This window comes from Bacillus rossius, chromosome 3 (assembly GCF_032445375.1).
Source record: "Bacillus rossius redtenbacheri isolate Brsri chromosome 3, Brsri_v3, whole genome shotgun sequence".
NCBI lineage: Eukaryota > Metazoa > Arthropoda > Insecta > Phasmatodea > Bacillidae > Bacillus > Bacillus rossius.
The window spans coordinates 82508526-82533376 of NC_086332.1; the positions used below are offsets into that span (position 1 = coordinate 82508526).

The window sequence follows — 24851 nt, forward strand, 5'->3', positions numbered from 1 at the left end:
TTATTGGCTCAATTTTCCTCGTTTAATCTATATCTCGCATTTTCCGAATACAAAAGCTAAGTTATTTTAATTGTCTAAGGAAACTGCCAAAAGTGTCTGATTAACAACTGTTTAATAACACGACGGAAAGAACTTTAAAGCCCTTAAACGAACGGTCGTGCAATAAATGTAAGCAAGATATTAAGTTATTTTGAGTAGGATCAATTACGAATGTTACAGGACATTAAAGTTTTACGTCGGGTCGTAGTGCCAAAAGGATTTACGACGCTGGCATGTTTTTAGTGTGAGGAGGAAGGGAGGGGTTTTAGACAGGAGAGAGGAGGCAACAAAGTAGTATCGGTTTATAGCGGTGACGCGCTCGGGTGCGAGCAATTCGACGGCAAGCAGAGACGTTATTTCCGCCCGAGGGAAGGAGTGGGACCGGGCGCAGCGACTAGAACAGACCGACGGGCGGAATAGGTAAACGTGGTGGAGATGCAGAGCAGTTGTTTTGGCTCGGCGGACCACCTCCCCTGCTGCACCGCTCGCTTCATCCCTTACGAGGGCTCCGCTGCAGCTCTATCCGGGTTAACTGCCGTCCCAGTTACAGAACTGGCGGCCGCCAGACCCCTCGCCCTCCTTGGCCTGACAGCTTCCTTCCTCTGCATTGTGGTTCCCGGACACACTCTAGTTGAGCACCGCTCCGGTCGAGCAACACGCTGCATCGAGCACAAGGATTGAGCGACAGCTGCTTATGTTATAGCATTACAACCTAAACTTTCTATAGGTATATGTGCTGAACCACCACGTCAGTTTACAAACTGAATGAAAATTTTCCTTATCGCTAACCTGATTTCCTAACGTCGTTTAGTCTCCAATTAAAAAAAAATTTTTAACGATTTAATTTTATTATATTTTACTACCCAAATTTAATTTTAAAGAAAAAAAAAACATATTTGATCACATATTTGTAGCAAAATCAATTAATTATTTTTGCCCATGAATAGTGGAATATTGATTCCATATAAAATCTAAATAATTTTGTTATTAAAATTATGTAAAACTAATACTTAAATATGTCACTTGTTATGCGTTGGTGATATCAAGTGGCGTAAATTAACTAGGTGTCTATTAATTGAGAATTTATCCCGGGAAATTGAATGTGTTTTTCACGTTTTTATTATAGTATTTTTTGTTTTACTTTCTTTGATATTTTTGTATCAAGTTTTAAACCTTTAGCATTAGCTTTCACGGATACAGTAATAATAAATCAAGTTTATTCCTTCTAACGTCTTAAAATATGGTTGTTTCAAACAATATTAAAAGGACCAGGGGGAAAACAATTAAATGTAATATTTTTTTAACGATTAAATTTATGGTTGTACAGATGATATTAAAAATGTATACGTCGTATGTTGTGCCACAAATCCTACCTCCACCAACCCCGGTTCCTCGGCCAATGCTTGGCGTTGGCCAGCGAGAAAGCAGCAGTTTATTAAACATTCACGTGCGCTTGGAGCCACGCCCTGTCCCCACTGCCCCGCACCCCTGCACCCCCGCGCCCATCAAACCCACCTTTTCCTGCCAGCACGCGTGAATAACTGCGGCGCAACACGTTTTCATCAAGGGATGACACGGCGCGACGCCACCCGCCTCATACACGCAACCACCCGGACCATCACGGAGGCTCGGAAACACATTTTTTTTTTCAAACCCTCTCGTCACCCGAAATTACGGAGAGGTATTCCATGGATGGCTGTGGCGGGAAGTCCGTCCCTCGACGGAGAGTCTTTCAGTGCGTGCATTAATAAACACCTGAGGGTCACAGACAGTCCTAACGAGACAGCCGGGCCGGCGGCAGTGGGGGAGGCGTGATGTCACCACGAATAACTAGACAGCCTCTCACAAAGCTGCGGTAAGGACTTTTTTTTCTTCTTTAACGATCCAGGACTTTTCAAAGGAGACAAGTTAGCGCGTTGCTAACACATGTTCAATTCGGGCTTATTAACTGATGAAAACTGTGAATTAAAAGCTGTGCTTCACGCTCTGACACACATGCTGTTACGTTATTTCCATAAGATCTTATTAAAATAACTCTATTCGAAAATGAGTCCGGAAATATCGGTTTTAATACGTTAACATGCATTTCAATAATATATATCAATGAAAGATAACTTTGCATGTTTCCCACAATCCAACAGTAATCAAGGTGTGTCTGTCTACAGGTCTCTTGGATCGTGACAGTGCTATTTAGCTCGCTCACTCTCACCACTGTGGTGAGAGAGTGAACTATCTCGCTGTCGAAACTCGAGGCATAGTGAGCGATGATATTCATTCGCTAAAATCCCTCGCGCGCGTTTCGACAGCCGTGTGGTTTTAAAAAGCAGGTATTGAAGATTATAAGTTCTTGCTTGCAAGAAAAATAATGGGTGCGTGTACTTAATCTGCGCGCGTTGGAAGTTATACTTAGTTAGCGTAATAAAAAATTAACTTTAATTTTGATAAATACGGTTTATATAGTATATATGAAATTAAATTAATAATAATTATGTTAAATCTCGAAATTCAATATTAAATAAACAATTGTATAAAATTAATTATTTCATTTAGTAAAGTAATCGAGATAAATTTAAGCTTATAATGATAATCAAAATATATGTTTGATGTTTATTCTAATTAATTGTAATTATTTATTAAATAACAATTAAAAAATTTAAAATGCAAATATATTTTACATACGGGAACAAAATCTCAATAACACTTTCATTAAAACGGCCAGGAGACTACAAAACATTCCACAGAACCCCCCTGCAGCAACAATGGAAGATTACAAGCAACCTGTTATTGTTATACATACCGATACATAGGCCTTAACTCACGTATATAAACACTCTTGAAAATACACTATAAAAATTTTATAGATACATTTTCTAACACCAATATTCAGAATAAATAATATGATGGACCAATATTCAATGTCCATCAATAAACTATAAAATTAAAAAAAAAATTTATATGTGTATGTGGCCTTATTTTCAATCCTGTGAAAATTACGTTTCATGGTGCGCGAGCATCGTAAAAGTTGTCTTACCACTTTTTAATAACGCGCCAAAAGTAGTATAAAATAAAAAATTACTTTAGCTCACAACTCCGTGTAGAGAAGATTTAAAACGTTTGCGATATGAAAGCAAAATTATTTCGTTCTCATTTCTAACTACTTCTGTCAGAATCCATTACGTCTTCCTGGTTTGTATTTAGATATAAATTTATCCTTTCAGTATCTATTTATTTCCTAAAATTACTTCTGTGATTTCCGTTACTGCTCATTATAAATTGAATTCATAATAGAGCCATAGTTGCCATGCATTATTGTTTCCAATTTCACACTGTTTTACTGAACAGTTTTCAGTAACTTAAAGGCACATTTAATACTAGTAAAACTTAGGATGAGCACATGGTTGTGTAGTGTGTTAAACAGTTTTGAATAAACCGTCAAAATCTAGCCTTTCCTGAAGTACTATTTTTTTTAGGATATCATTCTTTAATCAGCTAAAGTGTAAATATTTTTTTCTAAACAGTGTTATTTAAGTTTTTAGCATATCTAAAGTTATCAATATTTAATTGATGAATGAATTGAATCTTAAAGGTAAAGTGTCATACAGTAAAGAGTATATGCACAAATTTATTTAAAACGTTTTATGAAACGATTTCATTGTCTTAAAATTACGTTTTATAAAAACCAAAAAACATAATTTAAAAATCACTTATGTATTTTATTGCACTCAATATGGACTATTTATTATTCTTAAGTTAATTGACTAAATAAATTAAATCATCGGGAATCGTAAAAGAGTAACACTTATTATATGTTTACATTGCTAAGGGTAAAGTCAGGGGTAGACGTCTGGAATCACCACTGATTGAAACAGAGTGTGCTAGGGAGATAATGAAGTGAGAGTAATCACCTAGACAAATTTGGACGCAAGGGTTTTCTAAAAAAGTCCATTGATTGTGAACTAAGTAAACCTTTTCTTTGTGAAACACCGGACACGCATACCACACGAATATTAGTTCAGCAATCTTGATTTTAGTGTACAATGTTTCAGCCGAGATTGTCCGGGAAAAATCCTCTCCAAAAATCTATGCCTTCCTAAATATTTGTTAACTCAGTGTGTAACCATCTTTCATGACCATAGTGTATAATTACAAATAAAAAAATGTTTGAGTGGAGTCCACGTGCGTCAAAAGTGAAACTTCTTGCTTATTATATTATTAGTTATGGGAAACATGATTGTCTTTGGCTGAGGTCGCAGATTAAAAAATATATATATGCCAGTACGAGAGCACAAAATTATGCTATTGCGCAAGAATGAAAGTAAAGAAGTAATCAAGTGTGCAAGTATGAGAGTGCGCAAGTATGCTGCATCATTTCTGCATCTCCCTGCCGTCTCCTCATCGACCGGTTCCCCCACCATGTCCTAACTATTCCCCTCATGTGATCGAAATTTTCGTAACGCTCGATAATTGTAACCTCTCAGGAAATGTTTTACTTAAAAAATAATAATTTTGCTCTGTATGGATGGTCTGGTCCTTTCATTTAAACTTGGCAACGCTGCTCACTAAAAAATCTCCTACTCTCCTCTTCAACTTTATTCCTAGAAACAAAGATTGATAGTATGATTGAGTTTTGCCTCACGTGGTTATGAACAGAAGCTTAAGTTGCTCCAAGATTATAATGGGCTCAGAACCACTCTGTGACAACTCAGTGTTAAACAATTTAAGTTGTACCGCATTGTATGTTTCGGCCACTGAGGGGCCATTGCTGGCACAAACTAGTCTGGTATTACAGAGCTTGTAGGTTTCAAGTTAAATTGGCTCTCCCTTAGTTAGAATAACACTTTACTGGAGAATTGTTTGGTAAATTTCTGAGCAAAACAAATAAAATGTTGACAATGTCTTAAAAATATGTCTTTCCTGATTTACGGTCCATGTATAAGCCCTAGGTTTTACATAATCTACTGATACGCCCTACGAAAATTCATATTACCTACGAGAAAAATAAAGACACTATTCTTTTAAGAACATTATATTATTATCTTTTTTAGCCCTAGTACCTATATTTTTGCCAAATGTTGTATGAAAATAATGTTAGGAAAAGTAATTTTTTATAATATTATGAAAGTAAATTTAAAAACCTTAGTTTTGGAAATACTTAGTTACATATAATATTCCATGAATTTCATAAAGAAAATTGAAAATTAATTGCGGAAATAAACAAAAAGATGTGTTTACCTTCTCAGCCACCTATCAGACTCGTTGGCATTGAGTTCGTCGCAAGCGTAAACCGATCACCTAGGGACCCTGAGATCGAAAAGATCGTAAATAAAAGCTAAACAAGTTTATAGCTGTTCACGAGTGTCTGGATCCAATATCGTAAACGGCAACGGAGGGGAGCTATACGAGATTCCTCGCCATAGCCGCCAACTTAACGCTTTTTTTTATCCTGTAAATACGCCATTATATTTAAGGGCGTAAACTAATGCAAACGTGGTTTTGTTCTATGCTAGTTCCTAGTGAAATTTAGTTCACTTTTTATAGCACTCAATTTTAATCCTACTAACACAAGTTAGGTTATCGGAAAATTTTCCTGGGATACGATTTGTGTGATAATGTTCTGCAATTGAAACATAGTAGTATACTTTGGTATTTATTGTAGTAGGCTTCAGGCTGTAAGGCCTATGGTGGCGGGAGCTAATGTCCACCATTTTTTATTGTGATGTCACGGCGGCCGTATTGGATGACCTTTGACCTTGACCTTCAAAATTGTCAGAAATTGTCAAAATGACTCAAAATTTGCCCAAAATTCGCCCAAATTAAATAAAATTCCACCAAAATGTCTAAAAAAATAAAAAATAAAAAGTAATCATTTCCCTATTTTGAGGTAAGATTTCCCGTTTTGAGGGAACTTTCCCCGCTTTATTCCTCAAAAATTTAAAAATTCGAACTTAGGAATGCTCCAAAATACTCTTTCCTTTGAATGAACCCAAAGTCCGCAAAGCGGCTTCTTAAAATTCACATCTACAAACCGCCATAAGCCACTGAAGTCATTATCTTAACAATTAGGATGCCATGGCCACCATTTTGAATTGTTGCGTAAACGTTAGAATTTTCGTTATGGCAGCCATCTTAAAAATCCATGATTATTATCTGATATTAATGAGAAAAAAATTGTAATTAATAAAAACTTAATAACAATAATTTTTATAAAAATATTACCGGTATCTTCAATTAATTGATTGAGGTCACCGTCTTAAAAATCCGTAATAATTTTTCTAGGAAATCGAGAAAAATATTAAAATTCATATAAATAATTAATCAAAACTTAAAGAAATTCCATTAAAAAACGCACTTACTTCATGTAGTCTTCAGTTTGAACCCATTGGGAGCAAAAATAAAAATGGCGACGGATCCTTCCTGCACAGAAGCCACCAGCAGACTCACTTCCCACCACTAATGCCAATATATATCGCTAAATAGTACATCATATCCGCCATATAGTTTTCTTCTGCTGGAGGCCATAATCTGAGATATAACATGTTGTTTTCGTCCGCTAGAGAATGCTGCCACCAAATTAGTTTAATTTTTACCCGCTAGTGTGAAGTAATAATTTATTACTGCGGTACCCACCATCTTTAAATTTTGGCACCAAATTGGAAATTCATATTTATTTAGTTATAAATTCGGGAAAAAATTCCAAACTATATTAAATGTATCTCCAATCAATTAATTGATTAATTCGAGCAGTTCCTAATCTTGGTTCTATAAATGATCGATGCAGAAAAAATAAAAATTTTCATAAACATTTTATTCAATAAAAGCACCTTTGGTTGCTAGTCTACCATCATCCAGTAAACCGATGATGACATATCATATGACATTTATAAATTTGTATTTTATTGACGTTAAAATTCGGAAATAATTCAAAAACTCATCCAAAAATCACTTTTAAAATAATGATCGACTTGATGGTTTTCCATCCTTGGTTTGTATCTCAGCCAATAGTACGAGAAAATAAAGCTTTTAAAAAAATTAAATTCGGTTTTCAATTAACTTTCGTGGAGTTTATTAAAATATCTCTGCGAAAAACGATTCTTTTTATTTCGTCCATCGAAATAAATATGTGGTTGCTGTACCTATCATGGAAATATAATTTTTCAGTACTTGGAATACTTTCCAACAAATGCTTGTACTATGTTAGGCGTATAGTTAAATTTTCTTTGGAAAACGAGGACAGGTCATGTACAATGACATGCGTGTAGACCAGACGTCTCTGGACGACAAGGACTTCGTGGTCGATGACATATAAAACATGTTTCAAGTAGTTAAGACAAATTATCCGAACTGCCAGACCTTATCAAGACCAAGAAGTTTTGAACCAGTAGATATTCAGAGCTATGTACTAAAGAGTCGACTACACATATTTAACGAATCTTTACACATGCAACAAAAGAAAAGAAGACACTATAAACACACAATGGACACATAGTACACACACAGTACACACAACGAAGACACCGTACACATACAGAACACACAATGGACACACAGTACACACACTTAACACAGTACACATACTGGACACGCAATGAACACACGGTACACATATATTGAATTTGCAGTACACACAGTACACGTAATTGATTCACAGTAAATATACAAGCCACGCAATGGACACACAGTACACACACTGGGCACAAAATGAAAACACAGTAAACACACACTGGACACACAATGAACACACAGTACACACACAGTACATGCAATGGACTCAGTACACACAGGACACGCAATAAATACACAATACACACACATAGGACACGCAACGGACATGTATTGCACACATTGAACATGAAGTCGCGAGAACTTAGAATTAGTTATAAAATATAAATCAGATTTCGTGAAATAAGTTTCAAAAGTCAAATATATATACATACATATATATATATATTAATTTGTACAAATCCAAGTAAAACATGTCGTTTTTTCATTTAGCAAGCTTCCCTAAGTTCTTTGATTGTAAAGGCTACTTCTTTAATGTGCGAATAGTTTCCTGCATAAAGCGAAGCACGTAGAAGTCTTAACCTGTCCATCAATATGTAAGAATCTGCCCATGATGAGCAATCAATCTCTTCTACAGTCATCTTCCTTGCATATTTATTATGAATATTTTTAATATCACTATTGACCCAGAGATCATCATATGCTTTATCAGGATAATTTATTTTATTACATCTTTTTGGTCTCAGAGTTTCATCACAGTCTTTGTTCTTGCATCCTTTAGGTGCTTCAGAGCAGTCTTGATCGCATCACCAACTTCAGCGTCACTATCGCCATCACCATAGAAGCCAGCGTCTTTACCTGGATTACTGTAAGAATCCGAAGTCGTTGTCGTCCAAGCTTCTTCATCGTCTAAAACCTTCCCTTTTAAGCTTCCATCATTATTCCAAATTTTAGATGATCTACTTTATATGAACTTGAAATTATTCTCAGTTTTGAGATGATACTCCCAATTGTTTCAGTCTTCCTTAAACAGTCAGCATACTTCAATTTAAGTTCTTTGTCGAAATCAGGAGAGCTATTAACATAATCACGCTTAAGATAAGAAAAATAATTTACAATCACCACACTATTTGTTAGTGTAGTGGCTTTACGATATCCTCTATCTTGTAAGTAGGTTTGGCTTTACAAGTTATGCCGTGTTTTTTAACCTAACAATTCGTGTAAACAAACTGCTACACCTATCACAAATTAACATATTGCGTAGCGGGTTTTTAACACAATCATTTTTCGCGTGATGTCTAGCATTCCATCTCAAGACAAATTTCTTGCAGTAGTATCTAAAGCGGTATCCTTCCGATTCAGTAGCAGGCAACCAACCCGCATCCATTTTAGCTTCTGTGAGTAATGACAGATGCTTACTGAAAGTTTCAAATTGGATCAAAAACTTAAATAGAATTTTTAATATTTCGTCAGCGAGAGTTAATCATTATAATATTGGCATGAATAATCAGGAAAACACGAAGAAAACTAGCGTACATTTTCTTGAATCAAGATCAATGAATGAAAAAAAATCAAAGAAAAATAACCTTAAATTTAAAAATCTCAAAAAATAAAAAATAAATAACTGGTTTCTCCGTGTGCTCCTGATTATTCCTGCCAATATTTTTTTTGGTTTCTCAAAGTTCTTCTGTCCATACATGGCGAAGCTTCTATTGGTTTTCTCCGTATGCTCTTGTTTATTCCTGGCAAGACTTCTGTTGATGTTATTCGAGTGCTTCTGGTTATTTATGAGATATCAATCTCTGCACGACATTTTGATTACTTAATGAGACGTGTTATTTTATTCAGAGTTAAATTTTAATTATTGAATTTTTATTACTAAATCAACACTAAAAATAATTTTATCAGGTGGAATTAAAAGAAAATATCATTAATCAGTCAAATAAAATGCCTTAAGACGGCTGGAAATTACTATCATGCAATATGAACTTCCTTCTCCTTGGAATCTAGCGAAGTACTCCTCTTGCGATCGTGAGTGAGCATCCTGCATCCCACATGAAAGAGCGAGTGTCTGTACAACATGTCAAACGATGTTTTATTACATACACGATTACTATGACTTGACACAGTTGGAAAACATTGACATGCGAGACGAATTTCCTTCTCCTTGATGTGTAGCAAAGCTCTCCTTCTCTTGCGATCGTGAGTGAGGATCCTGCATCGTACATAAAACAGCAACAGCCTTTACAACACAACATGAGGGGCTAACTGATGCAATAATCTGGACTAGGTACTTGAAACAAGTTATTTGAATGAGATAAATTAACCCTTGCTGCTGAATGGAGCTATTGTAGCTAGTTGTAGCCTTTTAGACTCGTAGACTGGTAGCTTAGTAGTATTTTAGTCCAGTAGCCTCGTAGTATAGTAGGCTTTGTTGCCATGTTGCCTCGTAGACTTGCATCTTCGTAGTCTTTTAATTCTGTAGCCTCTATTCTCTGTGTGTCCAGTGTGTACTGTGTGTTCGTTGCATGTCCTGTGTATATATTGTGTGTCCAGTGTGTAATGTGTCCATTGCGTGTTTTGTGTGTGTACTGTGTGTGTCTATTCTATACTGTGTGTCTGGTGTATAATGTGTGTCCATTTCGTGTCCTTTGTATGTACTGTGTGTCCATTACATGTCCTGTGTGGTTATTGTGTGCCCATTGTGTGTTCTGTGTGTCTACTGTGTATCCAGTATGTACTGTGTGACCATTGCGTGTTCGCTGCGTGTTCATTGCGTGTCTAGTGCGTGTATTGCGTGTCCTGTGTTTGTATTGTCTTTTCTCTTTTTTTTAGAAATTTTACCCGAATTTATAGCTTAATAATTTCCGAAATTCAACATGGCGTCCGAATGTCAAGATGGCGGCTCCCTGGTAATAAATGATTTCGGCGCTCTAGTGGAAAAAATTAAACTAATATGGCAACAGTGCACTCTAGCAGATGTTGTGTACGCTAGCTCTCCTGGTACAGATTATTGTAAGCAAGATGACTGCAGTGACGTCATACTGGCTGGCGTAATAACAACCTTGGCATTAGTGGGGGGGATCAGTCTGTCGGTAGCTTTCGTTGAGGGCGGATCCGTCCCCATATTTAATCGAATGACCTCTCCTGTTTGAACAATGGACTTCATGATGCAATGACGTTTATATTTAAAAAATTATCAAATGAATTTTGTATTAATTTTAAAAATTTTCCCTCTAAAATCGGATAATAATTACGGATTTTTCAAGTCATGGCCATAAAGAAAATTTCATCTTTTATAGAATCAAAGATGGATAACTCCAGCAGAACAGAAAAACCAAGATGGCTGCCATGACATCGTTTAAGACAGCAGCCACCAGCAGACCATAAGATGATGACCGTAACGAAAATTTCAACGTTTTAGAATCTAAATTGGTGGCCGTAGCGAAAAGTGCAACGATGACATAATGCATGACCGAGATGGTGGATGAAACGAAAAGTGCAACAATCGGGGAATAGGACGTTCGGTTTTAAGATGGCGAGCGTAACGAAAAGTGCAACGTTTGAGTAAAAATGTTTCTATATTTTTTTCGGATTTTTTTGGTCAAATATTAAGATATAGTGTTTATTATTAAGGTCAAGTTCATGACGCTGGCGGCTTAGGGCAGCTAGACGACGGGAATTTATGCCGCTGTGGGTAATTTTCATTTTTGTGAATTTTATGGATTTATTTTCGGAAATTTTGGTCAGAAATTAAAGAATTTCAAATTTAGGGCAAGGTGAAGGTCATGGCCTCGCCTGCTTAGGGCAGCTTGTTGATGGGGAATTCAAGCCGTTTTAAGGATTTTGGGTTCTTTCAAAGGCAAAGTCTTTTGGGGTTTTAAGAATTCCAAATTTTAAATTTTTTTAGGGACTTTTTCCTTAAAAATAGAGTACATTTTCAGGAATTTTGAGGTATTTTGAGGAATTGTTGAGAAATTTTGAAGGTCAAGGTCATCCAAGATGGATGCCGTGATGTCACAATCCAAGATGGCGGTCGGAACCACGTATCCGCAAAGCATACTTTTTTTATTGTTAATAATCTTTACAAATATATTTAACTAAATTTCTCCTCGAAAATCATATATAATCATTTAATTGATTATTTTTATGTTTTATCGATAGAAAATCAAGTCATAATCGATTATTTTCTATTTTGTTTGCCTGTTAAGCTGTGCACGGCTATTGATATTTTTACATTCAGTTTTTGTAACTTGAAGCTTTCGTTGCCAACAATTTTCGCCATGCACTTTTCGGTACGATCTTACTACTTTACCTTACTTATCCTTCCAGCTGTCAAGAAGATTCTCTTCAACATTTTGGAACATAAATCTATTTTCACACTGCCGGCGATATTAACACGACAAATACGATTAGTTACTTATACTTATTTTTTTGGGAATGAAACCTCGAAAGATGAGAAATATCTGTTTAAAATGCAAAGATTATTACCATCCATTATACGATTTTGTATAAGAATGTTACCAAAACTATGTTCACAGTGTAAACTTAGGGGGGCCGCCTCGTCAGGGGTGTATTATTCGTGTTATTAAGGCGGGATGATAAGGGCAACGATCGCTGGTGCTTCAAGCGTGGTATCGCCTCTAAGGGCAAGGCTCTCAACTGGCGCGCAGTATTCGCGTTGTGCACAGGGCAACTTTTAAATTCGAGTGGAAAGCATGACTTTAGATGGTAGAGAAATGAATACAAAAGAGTATTTACAGCAAGTACCTTGAGTGATTTCAAGAATCTGTACCGGGAGGTTCTTATCAAAAATTTACTCTGAATACAAGCTTTTTTTTTTAACTATTCTCAATCTCCTTAAAATAACGTTTAAAAAACTTAATAAGGACACGGTACTACTCATCCGCCCTCAGCGTATTCTTAAATGCTTTTTGCAAACAGACCCAACACGGATGTGTTGAGAGTCTTCAAACGGCGTGGTTTCTTCTGAAGCTCTGCACGTCGTGTGTGTGCCCGGGTAGACGGGGGAAGTACCCCCCCCCCCCCACACACACACACACCACGGGTGTGACCGTGTCGCGAGGTGGCGCAGGCGCATCCCCGTGAAGCGATCAAAAGCCAGTGGCGGGAGCTTCACGAACGCGAGCTCAAAGCGAGGTCCCCACCTCGTCTTTCATGCTCCGCACAAGCGGACCTCTGGTGCGCACGGCTCGTGTTCACCACAGGCGAGCTAATTGGCAGTTGCAGCTCCACCGTGCTTGCTCGTGGGTGTGGTGCGGGGAGCGGAGTTCGCAGCTGTGTTCGCCGCACCAGGCGACGAACACACGGCATCCGGACGAGTGAGTGCATTTGAAATGCATCATTGCATGCTACCTTGCAGATGCGTCCTATTATTGTGAGGTTTTTAACCTAGATCTTAGACCTACGTGGCCAGAGTCTTTAACGACTTCTTAGTGACCCCCTTCCCTTTTTGGGCATGCATAATTGCATCCAGCTTCAAGGATTGGTGTTATGGCAGAGCATTAATATAGGGTCATGCATGGCCTACCTGTTATTGGTCTCTGTGGGTGGCCATGATTGCCGGAGCTTTTGGCCAATCAGTACGAGTCTGATCATAAAGTTCTTCTCTTTTGATGTTATTAGACAAATTTTGTTTCTATAACATTTCTGATTAATCAAAAATAAGATAAATATTAGGCTACCAACAATCGAATAGTTAAAAAATAATTGCTTGTGCTTATAAAAAATGCCTCTAAGTTACAGTTTTTTGGTATGACTAAATAATCATAAAAGTATATATGACTAAATATATATGACTAAATAGCCTAATCATATAATGAGAACAAAAAAATGTTTTATATCATCATACACCATCAGTGTTCTAAAACAGTTTTCTTTTTTAGTAAATTGCAAATAATTAAGGAAACCTAACTACAGGAACATTGTTCGTTAGTGACATAAAAAAACACTTTTCCTACAATTTTTGTTACAAGAACTGCAGGTATTTATCAACGTTGGAAAATAAAATACGTTCTCCTTTTTATCTTTTTTGCGTTTGAACACACCTGTACCAAGCGCACATGTGCATTGGATTTCGTCCTATGTCCTTCGTCATTTATTGTGCATGCTGCGCAAGAGTTTCGATGCACACTTAAGTTGCACTCCATCTACGCCCAAAAAAGTTTTACTTGAAACAATTAATAACAATTTCCATGAGAAATAAAATACCAGAAAATGTTTTTTCACGTGTGGGTATATATGTCAGTCTAAGAGTGTTTTTTTACAGAAATAAAAAAAAAATAAACTTTATTAGGCTGCCAATTTATCTTTCTCCAAATTGTTGCAGTAACAATAACATAAATGTTTTTGTAATCAATAAACGATTATTATTACCTCAGTAATTTGTGGACACTTCAAAATTGTTTTGTAGTTTCTACAAACAATTTTTTTAATCATCTTAAAAAATTTATTGTTTGTGCTTAACGTAGAAAAAATAAGAACTTTCAGCCCAGTCTTCGGGTGCAAGGGAAGGATTTGGGAAAAAAAGGGGAGGGAAGAGAGAGAAGTGTGTCCGCAATCCAGCCATTGGGTCAGGTTCTTGTTTAAGCTTGATATTATTTTTCTAAACGTGTCATGTACTTATTATTCAAGCATATTCCAAAAAATAGAATACAATTATTTGCACAATGGTCAAGTAGGTATTTGCAAACTCTCCATATTTATAGAAATGCACCCTATCTCACTGGTCCTCAGCTTTGAGATTACTAATGTCACCTTCACATGACAAATGATCTTGACAGCACCGAGTTGATACTCAAAGTGGTTCGAGGTTACGCTATAATCTCAGAGGTTCCGTTTTCCACCCAATATCTTGTTTAATAAATTATCTATTCGGCACAGCTGACCGGCACAGCTAAGTTTCTTCTGGATCTTTCTGGAAATTTCTAGAAACATCATGAAAAATTTTAAAACTTGATGTAGGTAACATAAAAACGTGTATGTTCTTCAATATTGCATTATTATTAACTTACATTTGCCTCATATTCCATACAGCGAAAATGTTTTGAAGGTCCATAATTTGAGGCATTCAGTATTGAATAACTTATATCGAATTTCATACTATAACTATTAAGGAATCTATCAATTGTTTTGACCTTCAAAAACTGTATTTTATCCTTTCCATTATTAACTTTTCTTGCAACAATTTGTTTCGGACGAAGGTTTATAATAATGTTAATGTTTGCAGTAAAATTGAACAAATTTTAAATAATACGTAGTAAATATGTTTATTTAAAGCCATTTCAATAATTATTCACCTTATCCAATTTAAGATAAACTTATGGTTTTTCACAATAAATTATAATAAATTTTATAGTATAGTACTAAAAACTTTATGACTTATTTTGTCTATCAATAATTTTTATCTCCTCTCCTTGCAGTTATGGTTTATAGTATCAAAACTTTATACAGACAAAAATGTTACTATTACTTCAAAGAGATACAATAGCTTCATACTGATAAGATCTTTTATTATTTTATTATATTATTATAGTAACAGCGACTTTTCTGTTTTTCAAAAGAAAAGAAAAAACTTTCCTCATTTATACCCCTTTGGTCTGATTTTGTCCATTAACGAACTTGACCGAGATCTTCCAATACATTCATTGATATATCAGTTTGTCAGTGATTTGTGCCAGATTGCGATATATATCGTGTTAATTAAAATGTGATACATGTATATAAATTAATATAATAACTTTTGAGGTGACGATGGTTTTGGAGTGTATAGTCCACTAAACGAAAACTATAAATAAATACTTTTCTGGAAGTCGCACCGTGGCAACGGCTACAATAGGCAGACTTTCTTCGAGATGAACCTGAGTTCCAAGGAGAGGACTACACGGGCGCTGTGCGGAGCCGCTATTGGTCCAGCTGACGGCCCAAGAAGTGTCGGTCGAAGTGTTGTGTTTTACACCGTGGGCACTGTGTCCATGCTCAGGTGACTGTGTTCGGCGACGGAAATTCTGATCACTCGCCTCCCGACGCGGCGGCAAGGGTTCAATGCCCGACGAGGTCACAACCGGACTCAACGCCAGTGAGAGACATGATGGCTCCAGGAACTTGTTACAAGATGGTCTGTCGTGCAAAGGAAAAATAATTCTGTTGCAAAACATAACATTAAAAAAAATCCGAGATTGGCCGTGGAATGTTTATAAAGTTTTCGTCTCACATACTGAACTTAATAGTTTAATGTAATTTTTGATAACAGAGGTGTTTTCCATTTAATTTAAGTATTTGGCTGAACATAAATATTCCCTCCAAAAAATTATAATAATAATCAAATGAGGCTCAGCAAGGCCTTTCCCCCTCCCCCATATCACAACTCAACCCTCCACCCTCCCCTAAAAAAAAAAAAAAAGAAACACCCGTACACATGGAGCTCGAAATTACAATTTAAATTCACATCTACGATAGTTGAAATACAAACAAATAATTTAATAAAAAAAATTAATTCAATTTAGTCAAACCATCTGTTTGACAATAGTTCGAAACCAAAAATTATAATCCACATTTCAGTAACAGCATCTGTCGCGTCAGCTAGTTTAATACCACTGACGTTACAGTTTGAACAACGTGATATGTTGGGGTAAATGTTTTATTCGCGTCGCGTTCATCGCGTCGCGCCAAATCCCGCTATTGTGATTGAAGCAAAGGAAACCACCGTTATTTCTCATAAGACGATGAAATAAGAAAAAATTCGTTTTGGTTACAAATGTGACAAAAGTAACAGCAGCTATGCTTTAGAATGTTGTTTTCGAAACATACGACCAGGTAAAAAATACAAGCTTTATAATTAAGCTATGAAGATACGAGGAGTTCCAGAAAAAAAGTGGTGTAAGTCAACTACTGTGCAGGATTCAGTTAGCTGCATATTTCACTTCGGAAAAGTTCAAGTTATTATTTGGTGTGGGAAACTCAAATTTGCGAAAATATTTTACGTAAACCACTACATTCCAGAGAACCTCGAATATTTAAAAATCAAAATTCAAAACCCTGAAACACTTTAAGGCTAGGGTCTGCTCACTATGTCGGGTGAATTTATGCTTACATTATAATTATTATTTCATGCCTATTTCTACCGATGTTTCACTTTCGGTGTTCAAGGGCTATGAGTTCGAATCTTGCATGAGGCAAGATATTAAAATTGTAAATTAAATTTTCAATGAGACTGTACTCCACATTCCTCTTTTCACTTCCACCTCTTTATCCCTCACCCTATTGGAAAAACGGGATAAAACCGATAGCGTAATAAACCTAATAAAAAAGTTCAGACAAAATAATCATTAGACGTTAAGCGTACGTTCCCTTTTTATTTTTAATCCTATGGCTGGAAAGTGTTAGCTTACATTTTACACGTATAAGAATATCTAGTAAGAAATAACTAGACCTGTGCGAATTTTATAGTTTTCCAATACCAAAACGTATTTTTTATTCGTTTACCATTTGTTTTTAGACACTTTTACTTCGAAGAAAGGAATATTATATTGTATTCGATAAAGTGTAGCTAAACCGACTTGGTGTCACTTGGTGTAACCATAGACATTGAGGCTAAGATTTACTGTTGCAGTTTCATATATATATGTTTAGAAACACAGTTATAATTTTAATAGTAGGATTTATGTAATATCCAATGTATTTTTTCTTAACGTAAACACAGTGAAAAGTAGAATGGTTGAAGTCCAGATGATATTATATACATATAATGCAATCATGAAATATTCATAAGTATAAAAAAATCAATAAGCTGTTTGCTACCACTGAAAAGATATCTAAGGGAATTAAACATTTATTTTAAAACATATATATTTATATTGCTTTTTCACTTAAGTGCACACAAATATTTCTTAAACAAATACATATATCAAATAAAAAAAATTCCCATTCTTTTGTTTTTAATTCTATGGTCTTTTCCCAAAAATATCACGATGATCGTCTTTGAATTCAACTCCAATTCAGTAAGAGATATTCGCACGCGCCCAGCGACATCCAGGCTCTGCAGTGCAGCGGGCGAGTGAGCCAAACCGTAGACGACTCTCGTCTGCAGCGACCTCGCCGCTGACAAGCCACGAGCAAGTCGCGGTGGCGGTTCGCCGCCCGGGGCCCGCTGTGAATGTTGCATGTGCCTGGGAATGATGTGGCGAGGACGAAGTGCTGAAGGAGGGGGAAAGAACTCGGCTCAGCCGCTGTGAAATATTGACGAGCTGAGAAGCTGGCCTCTGCGGCCCGCATCGCCCTCTTCACCGTCCGACCCAGCGCGGGCAGGAGAGCAACCACGGAGGACTAAGTCAGTGGGGTGGATGTCTGATATCGTGTTAAGGTATTAGTCTGGTGAGTGCCTGATGTAATAGAGGTAAGCATGGGCAGGAGCGCAAACATGAACAAATTAGTAATTGTGTAGGGTGTCTGATATCATGGAGGTAAGCACGAACAACAGCTCAACCATGATTTTATTAGTCAATTGAAACGATGTCTCATATCGTGGAGGTAAGAACGGAAAGGAGCGCGACCACTAAGGAATTAGTCAATTTGAAAGGTTGTCCGATTTAATTGACCTAATCACGAACAGGTGTGCGGCCATTGAGAAATTAGTTTGTAGAATGGGTGTCTAATATTATGAAGGGTGTCTGATTTCATGGACGTAAGTACGAACACGATTGCTACCACCGAGGAATTAGACTGTAGATTGGGTATCTTATAACATGAAGAGTGTCTGATTTCATGGACGGAAGTACAAGCAGGAATATGACCATGAAGGGATAAGAATGTAGAAAGGGTGTTTGATATTATAGAGGTAAGCAAAGCATTAACAGAAACACGACTGTTAAGGAGCTAAGCACGAAGAGAAGCGCAACCATTGAGGAATTAATCTGTATAAGAGGTTTTATATCATGGACGTAAGCAAGAACAGAAGCGCGTCCATCGAAGAATTAGTCAGTCGAATGGGTGTCTCATATCGTGAAGGGTGTCTGATCTCATGAACTTTAGTACGAACAGGAGCTTGACTATAGAGGAATAAGAATATAGAATGGATGTCAGATATTATGGTGGTAAGCAAGGTATGATCTCAACTGTCTAGGAATTAGTCTGTGAAATGGTTGTCTGATAATATGGTGGATAGCACGGCAGGAGTACGACTATCTAGGAATTAGTCTGTGGAGTTGGTGACTGCTATCATGGAGGTAAGCATGGGCTGAGTGCCACTAAGGAGGATTTAGTCGTGTGTGTTATCATGGAGGTTAAAAGTTATGGAGTGGTTGTGTGCAATATTTTCCGATAAATATATATTATATGTGCACAATAAAATATTTCGTCAGCGAGAGTAAATTTATTTCATGCAAGATAGGTACATGATGAATGTAGTTCCAATCCTTATTAACAGTTTTCGTCAGAACTTGTCGTAAAGTAAATAACATTTATTTTTATGTGGAATGCGAGAAGCATCCTCACATTCACAAGAAAAGGATGGCTTCGCTAGACCTCAAGGATAAAGGAAATTGTCTTGAATTAAAGTGTTTCTAAGCTGTTTTAAGTCATAGTATCAATTGAGTAATGAAACGTTTTTTGAATTCTACCATATTAAAATGTTATTAGTTCTAATATGATAAAATTAATTCACCAACCAACCGACACACTAAATAAAATTGATGTTTCTAATAAAAAATATGATTGAAGAGATTATTTTGTCAGAAATAACCAAAAGCACATGGAGAACACAAACCAAATTACCAGGTATAACCAGGAGTACACGGAGAAAACCAAGGGATGTCTTTCAAAAAATTGTTTAATGAATGTTACATTTAGAAGATTAATACATATGTAGTATGCATATACATACTATTATTAAAAGTGTGGTTAGCGTATCTATATGTTACTTACTTACATATGCATAAAACATATATAGATACGCTAAGCAAATGTATTATTTTTAATATAGGTATTTTATAACATGTAACATATTTGCAAGCATCCGCATAAACGTACGAACTGACTTGAATGTGTGTCCGAATGTGCGTCCCTTTCGTTAAATGTGCGAAGTCAAGTCTGTAGTCAAGACGAAAGATTTAATGGTTCAGCAACTCTTAATATTTTACTAAGCATAAACTATATTTCGGGGATTCTAGATTATATATAAAGCCTAAAATATGCCAAGCTAGTTGGGCTTTATGCTTGTAATACGTTATATCCATACTGTTGGTCTGGCAGTTCAGAGACACTTGCCTTTTCTGCTTCAAGTAGGTCATTGCTTTTTTTAAAGTTATGATAAGTATCAGCGTAGAAGGCATCGTGGTTTGGAGGTACTGGGTCTATATGCCTGAAATTGTACATAAATTGGTTAGAAGAAATGTCAAGTATCTACGAAGAAATTCTTGTGGTTCAGATACACTTGGCCTATATATGCCTGACATTGGTCATTGCTTGTTTTAAAGGAAAGCCAAGTATCCAAATCGACGAAGAATATCTCGTGGTTCGAATACACTTGGCTTTAATGCGTTACACTGCACATGACTTGGTTGAAAGTTATTCCTAGTATGAAAAATTAAGTTCTCGTTATTCGGAGATAATCATTCTATATGATTGCGGTTGGCACTTTAGTAATCATAACGTGTGCCGAATTCGGTCTCCATGTTGAGAAAAGTGATATCGAGTAACATATTTATTTAGTCGGACAGTTGTTTTCTATAGAGTAATTTTTAGTATTAAAGTGATTAAAAATTCATCAAAAGTTAATGGGAAAAATTATTAAATTTTTTGACAGAAATATTACATCCATTTAGTTAATATTTAAGAGGGATAAAGCCGCTTAATCAATAAAGCTTCAGTGTTAATTTTTTTTAGTTTAACGTGGCACATGACTTAGCTTTGGCTACTTGTTGAAATCAACACTTATGAACTAGTGTGATTATCTTTAAAGTTGTAGTCGCCCGCGTGAAGTAATAAGTTATTTCCTCGCAGTGCTTACAGACTAGGGTCTGTTTGTAGATATGTGGTTGTGACAAGGTGTATATATAAGTTCTGGTAGATAAGACTTTTGCCTTGACATGCAACTAAATTGGGACAAATACTTCAAAGGGTAAACTATTCGTAGCAGCCAGTTATTATTTAATTTAGGTTTTCCGCTATTTGATATTCCCAAGCGCTTTTACGAAGATGAATTTGTTTTCATCCAAACGGGGGGAAAAAAATGTGTGCGTGTACTTATGCACGCGCGTTTAAAGTTATAGTTTACTTGGAGTGATAAATAACTGACTTTAAATTTTATTGCAAACAATTAATAGAATTAAAATATTAAAATAACTAGAGTGATTATATTAAATATGGTTGGTTAATCCTACATATATAATTTTTATTTGTATATAGCCTTTTTTTTCATCCTATAAAAATGTAGTTGAATGGTGCACGCGTATTTTAAAAAATTCGCTATCATTTTTTTTTTCATAACGTTCCTAAAGTAGTATAACTTCTAAAATTCTTATGACTTACAGGCTGTTAAAACAAGATGACGGATCCCTCCCACCTTGGTGAACTGACTTGTGGAGTAAACCGTGACTGGTCCGTGTGACGGACTGTACCTCTGCGCCCACTGCGCGGATCAACCTCCGGCGATGACCCTCAGCTCCGCCGCGGAGAAACGGGTCCTAGGGGAAGGGGGGGGCGACTACACTTGACTTGTGGCCCGCTCTCGGACTATCCCTCGGCGCTCTCTTCAGCAACCCCTCGCCACCCGCGGAGGTCGGCGGCCAGGCTGGGCGAGGACCAGTAGTCCAGGAAACCAAGACTTAAAAAGCCACAAACCTGTGAAAAATTTGTCCAAAGCTGAATTTTTGCACAGTTGTAGATTTGACTATGCTTAATAACATACCGAAAGTTTACTGCTGTAGACCTTGTGCGTATCGCCGAAAATTTGCATTTAAGTCCTAGATGACAGCGACTTACATCAGTCCATTAAAATGCTACCCATTTGTACAGTTTTTAATTTAGACTGTCCATAAAACTACCAAAATAATCTTGAGACTCTAATACAGCTATTAATGTTGTAAAAAGCATAAATTGTTAATATTAAAGATGTGATATTAAGCGATTAATTCATGACATATTATTTTTTATCTTTGCCACTCAGTTAAAAATACTTTTTACACCAATTTGAAGAGTCCAATGCGAAAAATGTCTAAATAAATGTTTTTGGTTATACCTTTAGCTTTAAGACAAAATATTTATAAAGAGTCTAACGTAATTAGTTGGCTCATTAAAGCGGCCCGAGCGTTGCAGTGTACTGCGGCCGTACTGATCTCTCACGGCCACCGCCGTTCCAGCGCGGCATTGCGACACACTGCGTACTGCGACACTCATTCAACTGGGTCTTATTTAGGGATTACTTAAAACATAGCTAATTCATATGAGAGGGTGTATGTTACATGTAATGAGATATGCATTTTTTTTCTTATATGAATGTTTTTAGATACAATAAAATTAACAATAAACGATTTCTGTTTGGAACTTGTAAATGAAAAACTCTAGAGGACCTCTGGTTTTATATCTGCATGGATTTATTCTGTTTCAAAAATTTTATTATTAAAAATTATTTTTTTAGCAACAAATTTTTTTTATTTCTGATACATCGTTTTATTTTCGATCAGAACAATGCAAAATTTTAATGTAGCCTGTATTCGACAAAATGAAAAATTATATATTTACTTCTTTAAAATCTGTTTACTACATAAAAATTGAATAAAACGATACATCGTAAATGTACTCTAAGTTTTTTTTTCCACTTTTACAACATAATTCCTATAATAATAGGTTTTTTCCCCAGAAAAAATATAAAACACGAGTTGTGCTGTAAAACTTATAGGTAGCATTACATATTCAGTTTTTTTTTAATAAGTTAATGTATTTGAGTGCTGCGCCTAGCTGACGTCGTTGGATTGCTAGTGGCAAAGAGCGGTGGTGGATGTTTTTGCAAGAGTTTGACCATATTTTATGACCCTTCCTGTGAGAGGGTATTCGTACCAGAAATCCTAACAGTTAAGGAAACTATCCATTCTCTGTAGTCACGTACGGGTGTGCTACTCGCGCAATATCGTCAAATATCACAACTTTCCGGGACGTTCGGTCATTTCTCGGTTAGCTCTGGTTTCACCATAGTAAACGGAACAAAATCTTGTCTGTAGTGATTTCATATTCCTATTACCGTAGTAGTATGGCGTTTGAGGACAAACCAAGTTTGCTGTATACTGGGAGCCTACTTAAAAAAAGTATTTATAGAGTTATTAAATTATTTACGAAACACAATTTTGTGGATCGTTTGGGAAATTATCATTTAGGACTTAACTGCTCGTTATTGGTGTGATCACAAAGGTTACATCGGTAAACTTTTGACATGTTACTAAGAAAAGTTTATTCTACAACTGTACAAAGTTTCTGCTTTGGGATAATTTTCCATGTTTCTTAACAGCGAAATTCGTCCCGACCCCAAGCCGACTTCGGCAACCTCACAGTAGTACACACTACAGGGCTCGGATAGCTTCAGGGGTCAAACAAATTGTATGAATCCCTTAACAAATATACCCATTTAAAGAAGAATAAATATGCAACAACGTTTATTGAAAGCGATTTTCACGTAGGGCTCTTTATATTTATGTAAGATGTATTAACTTTTCCGTAAAATTGAATGAAAATGAATTTATCAACTTTAATGATTTAAATTGTCTATTTTATATAAAGATGTTAAAACTGTGTACTTTTTATTACTATCCTCAGATAGGGCAATGTTTCTAGATTATTTTGGGTTCCATACTGTCAGTCTACTCCATAAACTGCATTTGCAATATCCATTATTGTGGATCGTTGCAAAAAATTGACATTTTGAGCTTAACTGCTCGTTTTTGGCGTGACGCACAAGGTTTGCATCGGTAAACTTTTGATATGTTACTAAGAAACGTTCACTCTACAACTGTGCAAAGTTTCTTCTTTGGGATAATTTTCCATGTATTAAAAACCTTTGTTTCTTTACAGCGAAATTCGTCCCGACACGAGCCTACTTCGACAACATCGCAGTAGTATACACTACGCGGCTCGGATCGCTTCAGCGGTCAGACTAATTGTATGAGACACTTAAAATATATACCAATTTAAAGATGAATAAATATGCAACAACGTTTACTTTAAGCGATTTCCATTTTGGGCTCTTTAAGTTTATGTAAAATGTATTTATATTTCCTAAAAATTGAATGAAAGTGAATTCGTTAACTTTAATGATTTAATTGTCTATTTTATAGAAAGATGTTTAAACTTTGTACTTTTTATCACTATCCTCAGATAGGGCAATGTTTCTAGATTATTTTGGGTTCCATACTGTCAGTCTAATCCATAAACTGCATTTGCAATATCCATTATTGTGGATCATTGCAAAAAATTGACATTTTGGGCTTAACTGCTCGTTTTTGGCGTGACGCACAAGGTTTGCATCGGTAAACTTTTGATATGTTACTAAGAAACGTTCATTCTACAACTGTACAAAGTTTCTTCTTTGGGATAATTTTCCATGTATTAAAAACCTTTGTTTCTTTACAGCGAAATTCGTCCCGACCCGAGCCTACTTCGACAACCTCGCAGTAGTATACACTACGTGGCTCGGATCGCTTTAGCGGTCAGACACATTGTACCAAGCTCTCAACAAATAAACTAATTTAAAGTTTAAGAACTTTGCAACTACTTTTATTTAATGTTTTCACATCGGGCTCTACGTGTTTTTGTTATACGTATTTTCATTTGTGCCCTTTTTTTCAGAACACCTCTCTTCTAATATTATTGAATAAATATCATATTTAGTCAAACGTAGTGAAAGATTTTTAAATTTAATCATTGAGAATAATGTTTTGAGTAAGTTTTGGTTTGCTTTTCTGAAAGTATACTATAGTAATTACGTTATAGTGCCATATTGTTGAGTGGTCAATAAAGTATTATTTAGGACTTAACTTCTCGTTTTCGGTGTTCCGCGCAAGGTTTGCGGAGGTAAACATTTAAAATGTTGCTAGAACACTTGAATGTTACCACTGTTTTAAATTTCAGTTAGGAGCAAATTTTACTAAGATTAAAAATCTTCGATTTCGTGGGAGTGAGAGTGGCCACAGCGCTTGCGGCTGTGGCTCTGTCGCAGTGCGTAGACGACATTGATAAGCTCGGGAGTCTCTAGTGATCCTATAAATTAAGCTAGACTTTTGAGAGATATGTCCCTGTAAAGCTTAAGA

General features: G+C 36.1%; 1 protein-coding gene across 1 annotated transcript in view; it reads left to right on the plus strand.

Moving 5' to 3' along the window:
* The first annotated feature begins 15413 nt into the window (after nucleotides 1–15413).
* Nucleotides 15414–24851, plus strand: part of LOC134531330 (hemicentin-2-like) — a 330338-nt gene continuing 320900 nt past the window's right edge. The window contains exons 1-2 of the mRNA XM_063367025.1: nucleotides 15414–15491; nucleotides 15542–15676. Coding sequence (XP_063223095.1) covers nucleotides 15414–15491; nucleotides 15542–15676 — 213 coding nt within the window. The remainder of the gene's footprint in view (nucleotides 15492–15541; nucleotides 15677–24851) is intronic.